The sequence below is a fragment of the Podarcis liolepis genome (assembly GCF_965112155.1).
Source record: "Podarcis liolepis genome assembly, chromosome: 1".
Taxonomy (NCBI): Eukaryota; Metazoa; Chordata; class Lepidosauria; order Squamata; family Lacertidae; genus Podarcis; species Podarcis liolepis.
In genome coordinates, this window is record NC_139554.1 from 130,336,239 (window position 1) to 130,357,142 (window position 20,904).

At 45.8% G+C, this 20,904-nt stretch overlaps 1 protein-coding gene across 2 annotated transcripts in view; it reads right to left on the reverse strand.

Moving 5' to 3' along the window:
* Nucleotides 1-603: 603 nt before the first annotated feature.
* Nucleotides 604-20,904, reverse strand: part of PARD3B (par-3 family cell polarity regulator beta) — a 579,832-nt gene continuing 559,531 nt past the window's right edge. For both annotated transcript variants that reach the window (XM_083472433.1, XM_083472434.1), the window contains one exon: nucleotides 604-6,423. In XM_083472433.1, coding sequence (XP_083328559.1) covers nucleotides 6,060-6,423 — 364 coding nt within the window. In that variant the 3' untranslated portion in view covers nucleotides 604-6,059. The remainder of the gene's footprint in view (nucleotides 6,424-20,904) is intronic.

Here is a 20,904-nt window from a genome sequence, read left to right on the forward strand (position 1 = left end):
TGTTAGCCGCTTTGAGACTCCTTTGGGTAGTGATAAAGCGGGGTATCAAATCCAAACTCCACTTCTTCTCTTCGTCTTCCTAAATTAGTGTTTATACATATATCAGGAACAGGGACAAGAAAATCCCTATAAATAAGGCACCACTGGCTTCAGTTGAATCTAGTTCCAAGTAGGTATGCTTAGATTTGCTTGGTATCTGTGACATTCACAAAAGCAGTTTTGAGCAGCTTCATTAACGTGTGACAAGGTTGGATTTGGGGACCCCGATTTGCTGTCTCAGTTACTTGGTGGTGGTGGCGGCAAGAAACTCAGCATTCGCGGCACAAAAATGGTACTAAACTTTGGCATCAGGTTTTTATTTTGGGGGGGGAGATCTGGAATTTCGGGGTCACACTTTAATGAAGCTGTTTTGGGCTAATCCTGCCGCTGGATGAATGGAGCCTGGAGGTTTGTGGTGTGCAAAACAATGGCAAGAAGGAAACTAGCCATTGTCGCAACTGCCTGCACCCCCCCCCATTATGTTTCTTCTCAAAGAGCGTCTCTGTTGAGAACGGACCACAGTTGATGGGGATCAAAAGATCAGACAAAAAGAGCCCTTGGCAGTTGTTCTTAAAGCCTTTATTTTAATGCAAAATAAAACTGTTCAGCATTTATATTGTGATATGTAACAAAAGAAAAGTGAAACAGTGGTACCAGATGATCTCTTAATTCCCCCCAGTAAATTTCCCAAACTTTTAAACAATTTAAAAAAAGCACACACACACACACAAATATAGGCGCATATGCGCAACAACAAAAATGAATAGAAAAGGACAGCGGTGTGCAAACGAGCAATTCCCATTACCGTTCGTGGGATTGCGCCAGAAATAATCTGAAATTGATGTCTTGTGAATGAAGGCTTAAAAATACGTATGTATAAGAAAAAGGTTCTGGTTTCTGCACTGAGAGGCAAAGGTCTCTCAAGTAAGTGCACAGATGGCTAGAATGCTCTTGCAGAGAGTTACACACGAGAGCCTGATCTGGGAAAGCTGTCCATGCATCTTAGCTCCCACAAGGGAGAGGATATGTTCACCCCAGAGCACATCTACCATGGAACGCCTAGTGTTTTTAAAAAGGCAGAAAGGAAGGAGGTAGCGTTTCAACAGTATACAAAGATTAGGCAGCACGTGAAGCTTTATATCTGGCTAAGGGTAGCACTTGGAATGTTGGGGTTTTGAAGAGAATTTGGACTTCCCAGGAATTCTCCTTTTTTTTTGACTCCTTGCCCTATTCAGTTGCTGCAGTCAAGAGTTGATCCTCTGTCCCACGAGCTAATAATGTCAACAGATGGTTCAGGGAACTGTTGGGTGTCTGCACGGAGCACCCAGCCACTCAACAGTTAATGCGTCAAATCTAGTTTTTGTCACAAAAATAAATTAAAAAATGCAACAGGAATTTGCTCCAAAGTACACTGATGTTTCCAGTAAGTTCAGCGGGCTTTCAGCCAGGCTTCTGTTCCAAATGCAATACCTAAGCCAGCTCAGCACTCGGGGAATAAATGTACAAAGCTGTATCTAGCCGTTTTGACTGCTTGCTCTGAAACCAGTGTTATGCAGCCCCCATCCCTTGTGCTGTCCTTACGATTTCCCTGCTGGCATGCGCGAAACCTTTGCCCCTCTTCGCAAGGGAGCCCTGTCCTTTGAAGAGCCAGCCTTTGAAGAGAGCACATCACACAGTTGGCTAGCAACTGCAATGTGCTCCTTCTTAGCCCTTTGGGGGGGTTAAGGTGGGAAGGTATAGATGGCTTGTGCAGCTCATATTTGTGCCTTATGATAGGACACGTTCTCCCTACCTCTTGTCAGGATACGGGCATGAATCTGGCCATCCATCCATATTTGTTGGCCTGAGCTTCATTGCTAAAGCAAGGGGAAATTGGGACTGTGGTAGGAGGCACCTGTCTTCTTCACAGGGTGGGGCCAACACGGCAAAACTAATCAACAAGTGCACTGATGCCCATTTTCGAACTTGCGTGTGAAAATGCATCCCACGGGGGCAGATCAGAGCCGCCCAAATTCACTTGCGATGGCTTCTGTCGGATTGGCACGTTATCATGGACATTTAGCACACGAGGCCTTTGTGAATAGCAAAGAACCCTCTCAGATCCATTAATATTCGCAAACATACGGGCGCATGCGAGAAAAGAGCAACTTGTTTTCTAAATGGCTCTTGTGGAATTGTTTTGCGTGCAAGTGATACATATTTTGATCCACCAGCTACAGCACCTTGTGATATGTGTGTGTGTGCTACACATTTGTCTGCAATATGGTGCCGATAGTTTGTTTTGCGTTATTCCAGAGAAGCAGGATATATATACATATACATGCGTGTGTGCACACACCCACACCCACACTCTTCTGTGAGTCACTTAAATCAGCCAACTGCTCTCCCTCCCCATTAGAAACATGGGGGCATTTCAGACTGATGGGGATGCCATTCAGTTTCCTTTGCTCCTGTCCCCCCAAAACCAGGCCAGGAGTTTTTGCTCCTTTCAGCAAAGCACGAAGCATCTATATAGTACTGCATCTATATTTTTTTAACCAAAAAGAGGAAAAGTCTCCTATGGCTTTGAAATCAGAAGCATAGTTGAATACCCCATTGGCTAAGATTAACAGCTGAGAAGGGTTGTCTCTTGACCTGCCTTGTCCTACCCGCTGCAGTCAATGGGAGTTTTAGAAGGGTGTTTCATGTTACATGGAAAACAACTGAGCACAAGCTTCAAAGGCCATAAATAATCCAGACAGGCTCTTTCCATTCAATTTGGATTTATCCCTAGCTCCTGAAATGCTGTCAGTTATCTCTGTGAATGGGAGCGAAATGGCACCAGAAAGGGGTTAGGAGGCAGGTGATTTATAAGGCAGGAGCTTATCTTCCAAAGCTCCCCTTAATTGTGATCAGGCTAGAGATAAAGCCACTGTCATCAACATTAGCTTCTTCTATTGGAGGATCCAACGTATCGTAGGTTATATTTGTACAAAGTGCATTTTAAAATGTTCACCTTACTCCTAGCGGCCTTTCTGCACTCCTTGAACATCTGCCTATCTTTGTCTGTCTTACATATAGTCTATTTACAGAAATCTTTCAGGGGGAAGCACTTGTACTACACCCCAAAGGGGAAGGGAATGGGGTTGTTGTTTGAGAGTGGCCTTCTCAATATCCATCTTGCTTCAGATCCAAAGTTGAAGCTTATCTCAATTAAATGATGCATACACCTGAGACAAATGTCCACCTCCATGCTCTTCAAAAGAGTTCACAAGGCAATGGATAAAGCAGAAGAATTTCATCACAGAGAATTCCCCCACAGGCTGGGTTAGATGACCTGGATCATATTGTTTGGGAGCCACCACTCTAAGTGACCTAAAAACGTTACACATTTGGGGTAATTTCCACCGTTGCAGGTGAAGCTGTAGATACCAGCAAAATGGCTGGCACAGACTACAGGACCACAGAAGGCAGAAAGCAATCTCTCTTTTCATAATGAACTCCACCCAGTGTTTCTCAAACTTGGGTGCCCAGCCGTTGTCGGACTACAGCTCCCATCATCCCTAGCTAGCAGGACCTGCTGTCAGGGATGAAGGGAATTGTAGTTCAACCACAGTTGGGGACCCAAGTTTGAGAAACAAGGAAGAGCTTTGTCCTCCCTCCACCAAACCAAGACGGAAGAATGAAAGTAACATTTTAACATGATTGATCTAGTTTGGATGACCAGTCCCTATACACCAGTGATCACAACAGGCCATTATTTCCTGTCTTCTGTGTGGTATCTTACCTCGGTTCAGATATGAAACAAGATATTCAACAGGAACTTAGGCTTAGCAAGGAGTAAACAATTCGACGCTCACACTCTACTTAAGCCTGCAAATGTTAAGGAAGACACGACTGCGCTTACCGGGAGGGACTTAGCTGCCCATTTAAAAGTGAACTGGACAAAATTTAAGGGTATTTTATACAGATACATTTCCCCAAAATAGCCTCCCAGCTTACTTATTCACAGCCACTTGAAATTCATCTGGTGGAAACAGATATTGGCCTTTTACATGGCTATAATATGTATTTGCCATTTTAGGAACAAGCAGTCTGAGAATAATTACAGGGAAAAGTCACTCCCTGGTGATGATTTCTTGTTGGAATTAATGGTAGAAACACAACTGTCCTCGCTAAACTGTTTCCTGCTTAGTCCTGCCTAGAGAGTAAATGACCTAGAGAAGGCTATGAGACACACAACCTTGGATCCCAAACCCTGCTATTTGCTACTCAGGGACTTTGAATCTGAGGCTGTTAGGTTTGGGTTTTGTTCCTTTTCATATTAAACAAACAAACAAAAAATCAATTACTTATGTGAATATTAATACTCGGGACAACAATGTTAGGCCCGTGGGTTCAATGCGACACCATAGAACCTTTCATGGGCAATGGAGGAAGTCGTCCTTTCAAACGCAGCAACACAAATTTGTGCGTGTGACAGATTCACTAAGCGCCAAGTCTCTAGAGGCCAGCGGGTATAATGAAGCCATTTCAGAAAGGGTAAATGATAAATGGCTGTGCCTGGTAGATGACCCCTCTGTGCAATATATAATAATTATGAGACGACCTGTGTAATGAATCCTGTTAATTTGCTGCATACCAAAAGGAAACCAACGGCTCCTTCTGTGGCCAGGCCCCAAGGTCTTTTCCTTGAAAGGAAAAAGGCTATGGAATAAATAGCCTTGAAAGCCATCCAAAGGAAAGGATGATTTTTTTTTTATTATAATTTTTTTAAAAAAGGGGGTTTAAAAAAATGATGCTGGAGCTGCTCCGAATTCCTAGCTCATCAAAGTTTCAAAGGCTTTGTTAGACAGGGTGGCAAGTAAAAATAAACAGAACCAAAAAGACCCTCCACGTCCCCCACAGTCAATAACCTGCAAACAGGACCACCTCCCTCAGAAATGCAAGCTAGAGGAACACCAGGGACCACCTGAGCTCACTCCCTTCACTGTTGGAACATGTTTGGAAGTCATTAAAACACTATTCTTATCCTGTATCTCTGATCCTCTGGTGTGTTTTTGTCTTCTCTCTTAAAATGACCATCTGATAACCCACCATTTTAAAACAGAAGGAGCCTCCTTTGCTACAGGCTCACCAAGCCCTGGGTGCTGGAGCCCTGCAGAATTTCTGCCAGGCAACAGGGGCCCTGGTATCCCCTGACCTTCCTTCCTGGGGTGGGATCTGAAGAAGAATAGCCTTCACAGGAGACACTTTGAAGTCAAAAGCCAACGCAAGGATAGCCGGGTGCTGTGCCTGAATGGCCAGCAACTGTTTGTATGGGAGGGGCAGACTCCCGCTACCACTCCTGCAAAATTGGGTGCTGGGGGCGAGTTGTCTTACATAGCCGCTGCCACCCTCCCTACAACCCTTTCGTCTCTGAGTTGGCAACTGGGGAGAGCAAATAAGATTCTCCAAAGGGTCTCCATGTGACAAAAACTGAAGAGGGGGACAGAAAAACTGAATATCTGAAGGGGCAATTAAAAAATATGACCGGGATGAGAGCAAAACAGTATTTCCCTAGGACAACAGAGAGAAATGTCAGGTCACACCGTGAGCCCATCTCCACTCTTAAAATAATTCTCCAGTCAGAGGCCATAGAAAAGAAGGGTCTGCCATACTGGGGGCACACACAGTGGCGCCCATGGAATACTCTTTCTGAAACAATGTCCAAAATAGTTCCCTGCAATGTGGGCATCTAGCATGTGCTTGTGTAGTTTGTTGCAAACAGCCCTGAGTGGCACTTTTAAGGCGTGCTTAGAAGAAATTCTGCTTACTCTTCGCCTGCCGCCTTCTACGTTTGAGGAAGCGTTAAAACACACACTCCGATGCACTGGTGGTACCCAAAAGTCACTGTACCGCTTTTTGCGAGCTTGCAATTATGTTCACAAACGTGTCCTGGGTGCAAACTGGACAGGCTCAAACGACATCTCTCCCCTGGGGTAGGCAAGATCAGTGGTGACGGCTGCAAGGTGAGATATCGACAGGAGTCCAGCTTTAGGCTATACGGCCGCGGTCATGGGGTCCTTCTGCCTAGGATCTTGATGCCTGTATTGGTACTGATCCGGGCCGGCTCGGCGATGAGCGAGTCTGCCCATTTCATGATAAGGCAGTCCCCTGTGGCCTTGAGGCGGGGAGGGTGGCACATCTTGGCGGAGGGGTCCTTTGTGCTGGCCTACTGGTTGCTGTGGAAGACCACACTGAGGATACCATATCTCTGTTGCCCTTGGGCCCTCTTGTGGGAGAGCATAGCTCCCTTTGGAGGGATGTACTGGTGTGTGGCCAGCTTGATAGTAAGGAAGATCTCTGTCTTTATACATCACCCGTTGTCCTGCTATATACTCCATGGGTTCTATGGGTCCATGCCTGGGAGGGAAAGAAAAGAAGAGAGCTGTAAATAGAAAGCCCCACGCCGCTTCCATTTGAAGTTCCCCATTTGTTTGGGACAAGAAAAGCCACCAAGCTCTAGCGACTGGCCAACGTGAGTCAAGACAGAATAAAGACTTCCTGGCAGATGCATGCTGCTAGATTGGTAAAACACACGCCGGAAGCTGGTGCAAAGGTCCAGCGCACATCGCAGCTCCTTTAGAAAAAGGCACCACTGGAATCCTCCGCCTCACAATGCGAGCTCCTCACGACCCTCTTGCAATAACGGAAAACAAAGAGGCCTTTCAATGATGTGTGCCGGACTGTGTCTTATCTAGCCTGAGGATAAACAGATGAGTTGGGTCTGCATCCTGGCAACCCCCACAAGGCTCACGAACACCAATATTCACACCTCAAAGCTGTTTTTTTCTTGTCTCAGACATGTCAGTCCATAAAAACTCGCAGTTGGAAAGCCTGGAACTCCCAGAAGAAAACAGTACGGATATGAGGATATTGTATCTGCATTTAGTGGGCTAGCTGCCAACACCGTTTCAGTGGAAAAGAGCACACATGGGCGTGAGTAGGAGGGCCTAAATCTGTGACGTGTCTGCATCAATAAGGATTTGACAAGCTCTGGTGCATGTGAAAAGCAACATGTGTGACCATGTAATGCCAAGGGGCCTGATTATGGAGTCATTTCTGTAGTTTTCTCTGTCTTAATTCCAGGATTTACATTAATGAGGGGATTCTCCCTAATAAGGGTAAAGCCGGGATAAGTGTTACACGGAATAAATAACTGTTTTATGTAGATGTCAACCCAGAAGCCACACATACACAGAAAAAAACCCTCTGTGTGATTAGAGATTGTTCTCTTCAAGGCTAAAATAGTTCTTCAGTTACAGAAAGAATGCTGACTAGCTCTGAAGAGAACTGTTGACGGCAACATTTTTTCAGATGCAAAAATAGATACCATGCTTTCTGGAGTGTCTTGGTTTTTGCAGACCAGACACTACCCTGCAATGGAGTGCTGAATATTTCCCCCCCCCCACACATTTATGCTTTCTTTTTTGGACCTGCAGTGATCTGGCTTCTATTTTTTTAATGTGTCATTTAAAACAAAACAAAAGCGAATGTTGAATCTCTGCAATCACAGCCCTTCTCCTCTCCCCCCTAACTCTGGTCCAGCTTCCCAGAAAAAGGTGGGGGAACCTTGGAACAAGCCAAGCTTATCTTCCACCTTAAGCAATCTCGGCACATGGAAACTCCGATATACGGGTGCCAGTTACAAGCAGATTGGAGGCAGCCTCCACTAGGAAGGAGGAGAGGCAAGACTCTAGCCAGGGAGATATTTTTGGTCATTGTAGTTCAGGCCAATTGTGGAAAAACCTGTATCTTCTGAAATGCCGCACAAGATGTAACACACACAACCGGGAAGCAGAGCTCAGACGGCGACAGATCCCTGGACCAACTTTGCTCTTTGTGCATTCATGGAAGATCATCAAAAAACAAAACAGAAAAACCCAGAGGAACCCAAGGTGTGTAGCACACGACCATTTAAAATCATATTAAAGGTAAAGGTAAAGGGACCTCTGACCGTTGGGTCCAGTCGTGGACGACTCTGGGGTTGCGGCGCTAATCTCGCTTTACTGGCCGAGGGAGCCGGTGTTTGTCCGCAGACGGCTTCTGGGTCATGTGGCCAGCATGACTAAGCCGCTTCTGGCGAACCAGAGCAGTGCACGGAAACACCGTTTACCTTCCCGCCGGAGTGGTACCTATTTATCTACTTGCACTTTGACATGCTTTCGAACTGCTAGGTTGGCAGGAGCAGGGACCGAGCAACGGGAGCTCACCCCATCACAGGGATTCGAACTGCCGACCTTCTGATCGGCAAGCCCTAGGTTCTGTGGGCACCACCCACATCCCTTTAACATCATATTAGCATCAAGTGAAATTGGTAAGAGTGAGCAATAAATATTTACACAACAGCAACCTAAATCCACAAAAGGAAAGGAAAAGCCAGCAGATTCAAGAGGTGTGGGAAATTTTAAAAGTTTTCACCTAGAAAGAATCTAAGAAGAGTCCTGCTTGATCAGACCGTTGGTGAAACTCTTTTCATAGAATCATAGAATCACAGAGTTGGAAGAGACCACAAGGGCCATCGAGTCCAATCCCCTGCCAAGCAGGAAACACCATCAGAGCACTCCTGACATATAGTTGTCAAGCCTCTGCTTAAAGACCTCCAAAGGAGGAGACTCCACCACACTCCTTGGCAGCAAATTCCACTGTCGAACAGCTCTTACTGTCAGGAAGTTCTTCCTAATGTTTAGGTGGAATCTTCTTTCTTGTAGTTTGGATCCATTGCTCCGTGTACGCTTGTCTGGAGCAGCAGAAAACAACCTTTCTCCCTCCTCTATGTGACATCCTTTTATATATTTGAACATGGCTATCATATCACCCCTTAACCTCCTCTTCTCCAGGCTAAACATGCCCAGCTCCCTTAGCCGTTCCTCATAAGGCATCGTTTCCAGGCCTTTTTTCTTTTCATCATTGTGCCATACAACCTGAGTCCTTGTGGTGAAGAGTCTCACCCCCTCAGCCTTCACTCTTCTGGAAATTCAATCCCACCCCAATTTCAATTCCTGCACATAACACTTATGTTTTCTAATAGGAGAGCAGCAGCCAATACTAGCCCAGGAACCAAGAAACCACAGCGAATCACCACCAGGATATATATGCACCCAGAAGAACACATTTACTGTGGACACACGTGGCCATTTTACAGATACTGATAAAATGTTTTGAGAGTACCGGTGTAAACGGAAAGAAAAGAAGTGTGAAATGTTGCTGATTTCGCTGATTCGTCTCCAGCTCATTTTAACTTGGTTACACTTAACTGAGAAAGGACAGTTGTGCTTCCAGTTTATGAAGTAAGACATAATGGAAAATTAAGAGCTCATATATGTGAACTGGCATGCCGTGGGTACCACAAGTATTATACATCTCCTGTTCCTAGTGATTTGCTTCTCTAAATGCTGCAGAGACTGCAGTGGGAAAATTGAGTTCTTTGCCCATCAGGAATAGTGCTTGGACAGATTCTGTGCTGAGTCACCTTAATTTTTCAGCTGTGGCTCCAATCTGGTGGAACGCTCTGTCACAAGAGACTAGGGCCCTGCAGGACTTGACATCTTTCCGCAGGGCCTGCAAGACAGAGCTGTTCCACCAGGCCTTTGGTCAGGGCACAGCCCGACTCCCTCTTTTGGCAATCTTGACAGAATTTTATCCTAATGGTTGCCTTCAATTTGAGTTGAATTAATTTTAATGAAATAATTTTAGAATGTTGTATTATTTTATTTTATTGTTGTTAGCCGCCCTGAGCCCGGCCTCGGCTGGGGAGGGCGGGATATAAATAAAATTTATTACTATTGTATTATTATTATTTATTAGGCACTGGGCATTGACATCTGAGTAGCACAAGTTTTACCGGTGAGGGGGGAAAAACTACATGACAGCAAGGCAGAAAACAAAACACCACAGACTCGTGATTTGATGGAGTTCAGCGTGTGGTACTATCTACTTCCACCTCACAGGCCTGCTGGTATCAAAGCACAGCGGGCAAAGCCAATGTACTGTTGCTGCTCTTTCTTTTGCAGTTCCAGCAGCAGACTACAGTGAGAAATATGAGAAATAAAGCTGAACACCCACCCACTCGCCCCTGCAAACTCCTGGCTCAGGTTTAGTCATCACTAAAGCGACAGCTTTTACTTGACAGATCTGAGTCTGCTCACCCGACAGAGCCAGAGATGCTGTAAATAAGAATGGATGTGTGTCCCTGTGCCTATGGAGGGCAAAGTCTCAAAATAGTATCAATTGGTTGGCGCAGAGAACGGTCCGCCTGGCATTCAAAATATCAGGGGAAAGCACATCATCCTATTATTTAACACCTCAGTGGTTTTATTCATAAACTGTCAAGGAGGAATGAGATTGGCTCCTTCGCCAGTGAAGCAAATGTGCTCTCGGGCCAAAACGAATCCTTCCTATTGTCTCTCAAGGAAGCCCGTAAGAGAGACTTTGCAAAGGAGCTCATTCACCAAAGACGAAATAGAGAGCTCGGATGATTACAAGCCACGCCAGTCATTGACATTTTTCATAACCCCATGGAATGACAAAGAAACAAAGCTCAAGATAAGCAGGGCCGGCTCACTTATGAGGCAAAACGGGGTGAGTGCCTCAGGTGGCAGGATCCACAGAGGCAGCAGTAGCAGGGAAGCTGTGGCACACGCCTTGGGAGACTGCATCTGCTGCCTCCTTAGCAGCCACCCCAAAAATACAGCCTCAACAGTAGGCTCTCAGTCCTGGTGAGGAGACACCATTTTGTGGTTTGCCTCAGGTGCCAAAATGTATTGGGTCAGCCTTGCTGATGAGACTGCTTCGTATTTGTTTGTGTGTGTGGAGGCACAAGCTCTCTGGTTAGCCCTTTCTCCTGTTACTCTACCAACAGCAAGCTCTGTTTGAAACTGTTCTGCCACGTAATACTCAAAATTTCCCCGATGCAGAACATGTGGAAAGTTTTGAGGCGTCGCTCCTGAGAGTTGTAAGTTGTCCACAACTCACTTCCCAAAAGCAGCATGCTCAACATGCAAGCCTCGTAGGCCTTCATCTTCGTAGTGGACATTAGCATCTCATTCTCTTTTACTGTTTTGGAGAGGTGAGCCATTGCCGTAGCTGCCTTGCTAATGCTCTCATCCAGCTCAGCATCGATGTGTGGAACCGAGATGAGTGGAACCCAGTGACACAAACCACCCCAAGTGTGTGATCACCATTGTTGATGGTGGGCATCACCCTAAAGACCTGCAAAGGCAACTTGGATTTCCCTATTTTCCTCTTTGCATGCCCAATCAAGGAACATCCCTCCAGGGATGATAGCATCAGTTGGAAGGGACCCCAGGGGCCATCTAATTCAACCCCCTGCAATGCAGGAATCTCAGCTAAAGCATCCATGACAGATGGCCATCCAACCTCTGTTTAGAAGCCTCCAAGGAAGGAGAGTCCACCACCTCTGTTCCACTGCCCAACAGCTCCTACTGTCAGAAAAAGCTCTTACTGTCAAGGCCATACAGTCAAGGTTCTGGAGCCAACATGACCTGATAACACCAAAATTAAGGCAGGCCTGGGTGACAAGGGTTTTGCCTATTTAGCAACCTCAAACAGCCTCCCGGCCCATCTCTGCCGAAGCTGCACCAACGTGACATGCAATACCATGGTTTGTGGTGAAGCCATGCCGGGACCTGTGCCTGAAATGGCCACAAAGACCCACTTGCCCCAAAGCCCTATGAGCCCAGCAGTCAAACAGAAAAGGCGCATAAAACCGATTTAGTAATAATGGCACACCCGGATGCAATGGATCCAAACTACAAGAAAGAAGATTCCACCTAAACATTAGGAAGAACTTCCTGACAGTAAGAGCTGTTCGACAGTGGAATTTGCTGCCAAGGAGTGTGGTGGAGTCTCCTTCTTTGGAGGTCTTTAAGCAGAGGCTTGACAACCATATGTCAGGAGTGCTCTGATGGAGTTTCCTGCTTGGCAGAGGGTTGGACTCGATGGCCCTTGTGGTCTCTTCCAGCTCTATGATTCTATGATTCTATGGATGGTTTCCCAGCAGTGGTTGGTGCTCTGTGTCACCCATTTTTGTGGGCAAAAGTCTAAACTTCAGCAACAGCTCAACTCTTATCAAATAAATGCATGGAATGAATACCCCGCTCTCCGGGGCTGGCCACTAGTTTCTCTGGAAGGGGAATGTTGTGGGCTGATGGCTACAGATCCCTAGACTGGAAGGGACACATGGAAGAAGAGAAAATTGAGATGATTCACAGCTTCCCTGCTCCACGTGGGGCTGCCTTCAAGGGTGCTTCCAGATGTGGATATAATATTGTGGGGTCATTCAGCTACCACAAAGGGGTCACTGGCAACAGGGGCTTAAGAATTTTATCAAATGGGGGCAAAGTATTTCAATTGCACTATGAGAAGCACATGTTGGTTCAAAGTGCAGAAACTGTTTTGGTTTGGGGGTGGGAGGAGTTACTGTTTTGCCTTGCAATCCTAAGGAGCAAATCCTAGTGAACTCTTGCAAGATCTCACAGTAAATACGCCTAAGATTGTGCTCTAGTCCTTGACCTAGAACATACTTAGGGCTGCCATATTTCAAAAAGTAAACACCCGGACACCCCAGAAGTTGTTGAGTTTTTTAAAGGAAATTCCCCCTGGATGTCAATTCCGACTTCAAAATTTTGGTGATGTATGGCAGCCCTAATCTAGATGCAGCAACCATCTCCAGATAAGAACGTTAACTTCCCCTCTTCCTTTAACCCCTTAGAAAAACACTTATCTGGTAAAAAGTTCAACATGAGCATTGACTGAACCTGTCTGGATCCACCCACCAAAATATATATTTAGCAGCAATAACTCCAGATATTAGACCAGAATGAGCTTTGTGCCCTCATGGTCCCTCCTCCTTTTTCTACCAAGCCTTAAATCAATACTTAGGAGGTTTGTTAGACCATAGTTTCTCACATCTGAAATGGGAAGATGTGGTTTAATCAGACTACAAAACCAGATTGACCCATTTGGCAACATACTAGTAAAAAGGTAAAGGACTCCTGACAGTTACATCCAGTTGCAGATGACTCTGGGGTTGCGGCACTCATCTCGATTTACTGGCTGAGGGAGCTGGCGTTTGTCCACAGACAGTTTTTCTGGGTCATGTGGCCAGCATGACTGAGTCACTTCTGGCGAAACCAGAGCAGCACACTGAAACGCCGTTTACCTTCCCGCTGGAGCGGTACCCATTTATCTACTTGCATTTTTGGTGTGCTTTCGAACTGCTAGGTTGGCAGGAGCTGGGACCGAGCAACGGGAGCTCACCCCGTCATGGGGATTCGAACCACCAACCTTCTGATCAGCAAGCCCAAGAGGCTCAGTTGTTTAGACCACAGCGCCACCCGTGTCCCTTACAACACTAGTACTCAGTCTGATAAACCATGGTTTATACTGTATTATCAAGTCTACTGCATCTGATCTGGCTCCCCAGGTTAGCTGGACGACCTAGAGTACTGCACTACAGCACCTCCCATTATTTTGTATGCCAGTGTGGAACACCTTTTCTTGCAGATAAAACATAAGCTTCCTCATCTGAATGAAAAGAATATGACTGTACAATATTACTGCTTTTGTCCACCTTTGGTAAGCAATAGAAATAAAAGAATGTCCAACGCCTGCTGCTGAAATGTGGGTTTTGTAGCTGGCCCTGGTGGGGCAAGCAGTGATAGTAGCTGTCTCAACAAAGTGTTTACACAAAACCAATGAAATACCGTGAAAATCCATGAAACGAGAAGTAATCGACTAGAAATATTATTTTATAAAAGTAAAGCTAAAGGGACCCCTGACCATTAGGTCCAGTCGTGGCCGACTCTGGGGTTGCGGTGCTCATCTCGCTTTACTGGCCAAGGGAGCTGGGGTACAGCTTCCGGGTCATGTGGCCAGCATGACTAAGCTGCTTCTGGCAAACCAGAGCAGCACACCGAAACGCCGTTTACCTTCCTGCCGGAGTGGTACCTATTTATCTACGTGCACTTTGACGTGCTTTCGAACTGCTAGGTTGGCAGGAGCAGGGACTGAGCAATGGGAGCTCACCCCGTCACAGGGATTTGAACTGCCGACCTTCTGCTGACCCGCACTGCTCTATCTTAATTCTATCTTATAGAATTAAACTAAATAACAAAAATCAAAAAGATTAAGGGAAAAATTAAAAAACCTTGAATGAAACAAAGCCTTAATGGGATGCTGGCTACAAATCTTGTTTCACTATTCAGTTTCCTCAGAAGGAAATAGAGAAATCATAAACCTTAAATGATTTAAAACAAACTCAAGAAAAGGGCTGATACGCTCCCCTGAGTTTACAAAAAAGGTTTGAAAACTTAAATGGCAAGTTTTAGAAACCGCCCTATTTAAAGAAAGCCAAGCAGTAGTAATAAGGAGTTGAGGACTCGGCTGTGAAAACTCTAGTATTGCCTTTACAAAAAGGTTTCAAAAACCTACATAGCACAAATTCAAAGAAAGGAATACAAGATAAGCTGTTTTAGATTTTAAACAAACTCAAGAACTGGGCTGGAACGCTCCTATGGTCTAGATGTTACTGCTGATGTTAAAGACTGATCGTTTCAGGGATTTTCACTAGTATTTCATTGGTTTTGTGTAAGTTTTCGGTTCTGTGACTGTCTTTTTTCTACTGGTCTCCACAAAGTGTGGCTTCAGAGTCCTTTCTGTATCTCCGAGGGTGGCTTCAGAGTCCTTCAGCACTTTGTCTGGAGTTTCTCATACAGTGCTGGGAGGGCCTGTCTTCTGTAACATTCTGTTTTTAAAGTGAAAAATCTCTGGGGAAGGACAAGGGTCCTGAAAGTCCAAGGCCTGGAATTCTTCGCCTCTCTCTTATTCCACTTTAAACAGGAAACGTTTGCACTAAGCAATTCCAGGGGGAGAACGGAGGTTCATTTCAAGACAGATAATGTTGGTACATTGCCTACATCGGTGATCTGTCCTGTGGAATTAAGTGAGCGGGGCAGCGGAAAAATGCACCTTATGTTTCACTTTGTGCCAAACAATTCTCAGTGAGACGGGGGCACAGGTTACATTATAGTACACTCAGAGGTGTGTGTATGTGTGGCAGGGGCGGCACATTACTATACAAACAAGAGAGACAGTGGAGGGCAAAAAACAGGGAACAACCAACAATTTTCCTTTTCTTAAAATTATTATGTTGTCAACTACGGAATATTTTTAAGTCCACAAAGTGCTCAGCACCGAGAGCAATTTATCTAAATGGCAATACGACTGGCTCATAATTGTCCTCTCAAATCAGAGGTCACTGAGATTGTGTTTTTGTAGTAAACTGCATTCTGTGCAAAGGCAAGCAAGAGGGGTTTTTTTTTGGGGGGGGGACGACGGTGGAGGGGGAGTACAAAGTCCCACTAGTCTAATCAGGAGGATGACAAAAGACTAGGCAGCTGGATTAACGGGGCTTGTGGTTATATACGTGAAACATGAACATTGACCCTGGGTTGTGTGTGTGTGTGTGTGTGTGTGTGTGTGTGTTTTATGAAATAGAGCAAGGAAGTCTATTTAAGCCTACTGAGAGGAGGAAGGCTCCCAGGATAGACTTTGCAATCCTTCTCTCGAGTGGTTTGATCAAAATCGCGTCATGGCCCTGGAGATCCAGAACGACCTACTTGTTTTTATTTCTCTCTGGGACCATAAATAAGGCCCAGTGTCAAGTGTCCACCTGAGCTAATTTGGGCAGGAAGTGGATCTATTAACCTTTGCTGCTTGGGAGGGATTGGGAATGTCACTGCTGTTATAAATGCGTTTTCTAGAGGACTGTGACATCACAGGAAGTCTTAATTCTGGCTGACTCCTTGAGCACAGATAACGCAACATACTTCTCACAGACCCCTGAGAGAATAAAGAAATCACTGGCTAGGATAGGGAAGCGACTGCTTGGAGCCCCCAAACCATGATTGCATTGAATTTCAGCCACACGTGCTACTGACCCTTGCGAAGGCCACAGCGGTCACTGTATAGGCATTTGCTCTTAAATTCTGCACCAAAGTTGACTTTTATAAATTCTGCCTGTTTTTAATTGCACGGCAATGCTATTAAAATGCACTTCAAGCGTGAGTAGTTTTGAGTGTACTCTGTGTAGAAAAAGGAGAGGATATACCGTATTTTTTGCTCTATAAGACTCACTTTTTCCCTAACTAAAAGGTAAGGGGGAATGTGTGTGCGTCTTATGGAGCGAATGCAGGCTGCGCAGCTATCTCAGAAGCCAGAACAGCAAGAGGGATTGCTGCTTTCACTGTGCAGCGATCCCTCTTGCTGTTCTGGCTTCTGAGATTCAGAATATTTTTTTTCTTGTTTTCCTCCTCCAGAAATTAGGTGCATCTTGTGGTCTGGTGCGTTTTATAGAGCAAAAAAATACGGTAAATTTATTAAAAACCTTTTTTGGGGGGCATAATATTATTTCTCTTAGATGTAGGAAGACACAAAGCACTACACAACACACTCCCTGACCCCAAATACTGCTCAGCCTTTTCTCTGCTTTTTTTGTATATCTTTGCAGTATTAGGGGGTCTTCCTCTTTTTTAAAAGTGAAAACAGATGATTCGCAGGATGCTAAATTCAACACAACTGAGGAGCTATGGCAAGGCAAAGCCCTATGTCAAACGCAGAGCTGGATTACGTGAGCAAAAATCCACATGGTGACAGTTCTATACCCTCCCTGTACTTTTACTTTCAAAATCACTTTTTTTGCACAGCGCTGCAAACCCAATGCTCTGCTATGGCTTCTGGGAAGGTCATGAAGTTGAAACTGTTAAAATCTGTGTCTGGGGTGGTTCGCCAACTCTCCCATCATGTCCTACTGATAACATCAGGACACGCCGTAGCAGAACCCTCTTTCTGTCCATTTCAAAAGGAAACACAACACAGTGGTACCTCGGGTTACACTCCGCTAACCCAGAAATAGTGCTTCAGGTTAAGAACTTTGCTTCAGGATAAGTACAGAAATCGGGCTCTAGCGGCGCAGCGGCAGCAGGAGGTCCCATTAGCTAAAGTGGTGCTTCAGGTTAAGAACAGTTTCAGGTTAAGAACGGACCTCCAGAATGAATTAAGTACTTAACCTGAGCTACCACTGTAGGGGTCAGCAAACTTTTTCAGCAGGGGGCCGGTCCGCTGTTCCTCAGACCTTGTGGGGGGGGGGGCGGACTATATTTGGGGGGAGGGGAATGAACGAATTCCTATGCCCCACAAAAAACCCAGAGATGCATTTTAAAGAAAACGGCACATTCTACTCATGTAAAAACATGCTGATTCCCAGACTGTCTGCGGGCCAGGTTTAGAAGGCAATTGGGCCGGATCCAGCCCCCGGGCCTTAGTTTGCCTACCCATGCAATAGGGGGACATCATTTTCTGCTGCTGTTTCAGTTTGAGTGTGGCCTGCAGTGTAGTCCCACCCTCTGATATCAAACAGAAAATTGGGATCAGACCCACTGAAACCAGGGGAAGCGCTGGAGGAGATTTATAAGCAATCCCCACCCACCCTGGTCAAAAGCGATAACAGGATGAATCTGTAGAAGTGCGCACTCCTACTTGGCTTTGGAAAAAGCCTAACTTGCTACTTACGTTTCCTAAAAGCTAATCACACACTCAGACACAGTTCATGTGCATGCTTTGGTCAGGGCCATTCCAATGATTGATAAAACATGGACTGCATCCTCCCTCTGAGGAAGTCCTAATGAATTTTGCCCCCTCTTCTTGTTTTCGTTGCCTCCTGGGGAGCTCAGAGTTCAGATGCTTGGTTTGTGCCTCTGCAGTGACCCATGATTTGGAGGGTACACATGTCTGCCAGGCCAGCATTGAGAAGTGGAAAATTTGTGACCTCCGGGCCACATCCAACCTGGCTGCTTCAAGCCCATCCACTCCAGAAGGCATGTGGGGAACGTTATCTGTAGCAGGAAATGACGAGAAGTGTCTGTCCTTCTTGGATTTCCTTAATTAAAGCATGGAAAGGGACTGGATGCAAGCCAAAGAGGACATAGGAAGATAGAACGCTATCTTATACAGAATCAGTATTGGTCATTCCATCCAGGGTCTCAGGCAGAAAGTCTTGTCTTTCCCTTTGCTCAGATGCTAAGATCGATCCTGGCACCTTTATGCATGAAGAGCATGAGCCCCAACACCACTGTGGATTTGACTACCCAGGTGAATGGCTGGAAAACTGCTAGGCTCTTCCAATTAGATGGTTATAACCATAGAATCTGGACGATAAAGAAAGCTGATCGCTGAAGAATTGATGCTTTTGAATTATGGTGTTGAAGGAGACTCTTGAGAGTCCCATGGACTGCAAGAAGATCAAACCTCTCCATTCTTAAGGAAATCAGCCCTGAGTGCTCACTGGAAGGACAGATCCTGAAGCTGAGGCTCCAATACTTTGGCCACCTCATGAGAAGAGAAGACTCCCTGGAAAAGACCCTGATGCTGGGAAAGATGGAGGGCACAAGGAGAAGGGGACGACAGAGGACAAGATGGTTGGATAGTGTTCTTGAAGCTACCAGCATGAGTTTGACCAAACTGCGGGAGGCAGTGGAAGACAGGAGTGCCTGGCGTGCTCTGGTCCATGGGGTCACGAAGAGTCGGACACGACTAAACGACTAAACAACAACAACAACAACAACCATAGAATGACTTGTCTGTCAGGCTGGCAATACAGTGGTACCTCGAGTTACAAACGCCTCAGGTTACAAACGCTTCAGGTTATAAACTCCGCTAACTTGGAAGAGTTACCCCGAGTTGAGAACTTTGCCCCAGGATGAGAACGGAAATCGTGTGCTGGCGGCGCAGCGGCAGCAAGAGGCCCCATGAGCGTGCCTCAGGTTAAGAACAGTTTCAGGTTAAGAACAGACCTCTGGAACGAATTAAGTTCGTAACTAGAGGTACCACTGTATAGAGTTAAGCTAGCAGTTGCACTAAGCAGGCAGGCAGTGATTGAACGGGTTTCTGAGATCAAGGAGCAAGCGAAAACTGCAGCGGAAAGACAAAGGTTACAACATTGCCACACACTTTAAGCACAATGCTTCCCTCAGTTGTGGGAACCCTTTAGAATTGTGGATTTGGAAGGGATCGCAAGGGTCAACTAGTTCAAACCCCTGCAATGCAGGAATCTGTTGACCAATGTGGGGCTCAAGCCCTGAGATTAAGAGTCTCATTCTTTACCGACGGAGCTGTTCCCAGCATTTTAACAAACTAAAGTGCCTAGGCTACTTTGGGGGAAGTCATGTGCCTTAAAAGTATGGTGTTTGGATGTGACCTCCCATGCCTGCGTGTGATAATAATAATAATAATAATAATAATAATAATAATAATAATATACCTTTATTGTCAATGTACAACCTGTGTACAATGAAATTAACGAAGCCTCCCCCTCACACAAACACTCAATCTCATTGCACTCTGTGTGCTTGTCGCACAAAACACCAACCCTATCAGTTGCCCTATATTATTTTCCGTTCAGCAGCCTAACAGCCCACGGATAGAAACTGTTTTTTAGCCTGTTAGACTGATTATGCTTCTATATCTCCTGCCCAAGGGTAGAAGACGAAAGAGGTGCTGGCCGGGGTGTGAATCGTCCCTGAGAATTTTTCTCGCTCTCCTAAGGCATCGATCCCATGCAATGTCATCTAGCGGGCTCAGGGGACAGCCCATGATATCATGTGCTGTGTTCACCACCCTCTGTAAAGACTTTCTGTCTGTGGCTGTCAAGCCAACGTACCACACTGTGATACAATATGAGAGGACAGTAGAAGGAGGTCATCAATTGTTTAACATTGTTGTTTCGCAAGACCCTGAGGAAATGGAGTCTCTATTGGGGCTTCCTAACCACCTGAGTGGGTGGTGCTGTGGGTTAAACCACAGAGCCTAGGACTTGCCGATCAGAAGCTTGGCGGTTCGAATCCCCACGACAGGGTGAGCTCCTGTTGCTCGGTCCCTGCTGCTGCCAACCTAGCAGTTCGAAAGCACGTCAAAGTGCAAGTAGATAAATAGGTACCACTCCAGCGGGAAGGTAAACAGCAGTTCCGTGCGCTGCTCTGGTTCGCCAGAAGTGGCTTAGTCATGCTGGCCACATGACCCGGAAGCTGTACGCCGGCTCCCTCGGCCAATAAAGCGAGATGAGCACCACAACCCCAGAGTCGGCCACGACTATCGCTTCTCGGCCTTTTGGCTAAGATCAAGTGTAGTATCAGAGTCAGCCACGACTGGACCTAATGGTCAGGTGTCCCTTTACCTTTTTAACCACTCGAGTTATATTGTTTTTCCAAGTGAGGTCTTCACTAAGGTAAACTCCCAGGAATTTAAAGGAAGAGACTCTCTCCACACAACTCCCGCAGAGTCCCCTGGTATGATGCACCTGGGGCCTCACACTGTTCTGTTGCAACAAAGGTTTGCCCCTCACACTCAACAGAGATGTGCAGGTAGAAATTCACAGGTACAGCTCCCCAAACACTCTGGCGAAATGGAGGAAAGACTCATGCTGCGACGAAAAGCATCGGAAGGGCGGCAGATGACTGTGACTTTGAGATTATTCACATATGCAAAGGACTAATCCCCCCAAATCCTGTAGCAGTTTTTTCCATTGGTGGTAATAGCTTTGGGTTTAATACTCTTCCCTCCAACACATGAATCCCACAGCGATAAAAACACAAAGGGAAAACTGCTAATCCTATGCTCAATGATCTTCCTTCCTATGAAAGGCTTTAGTAGGCTGGGCTTTAAACAACATGGAGATAACATGATGCTTTCGCTATTAACTTCTCGGTGCCTATTGGAAACCACCCTTAACCAACAAACCTTTTAAGAGGAGGTTTTTAACCTAGCACG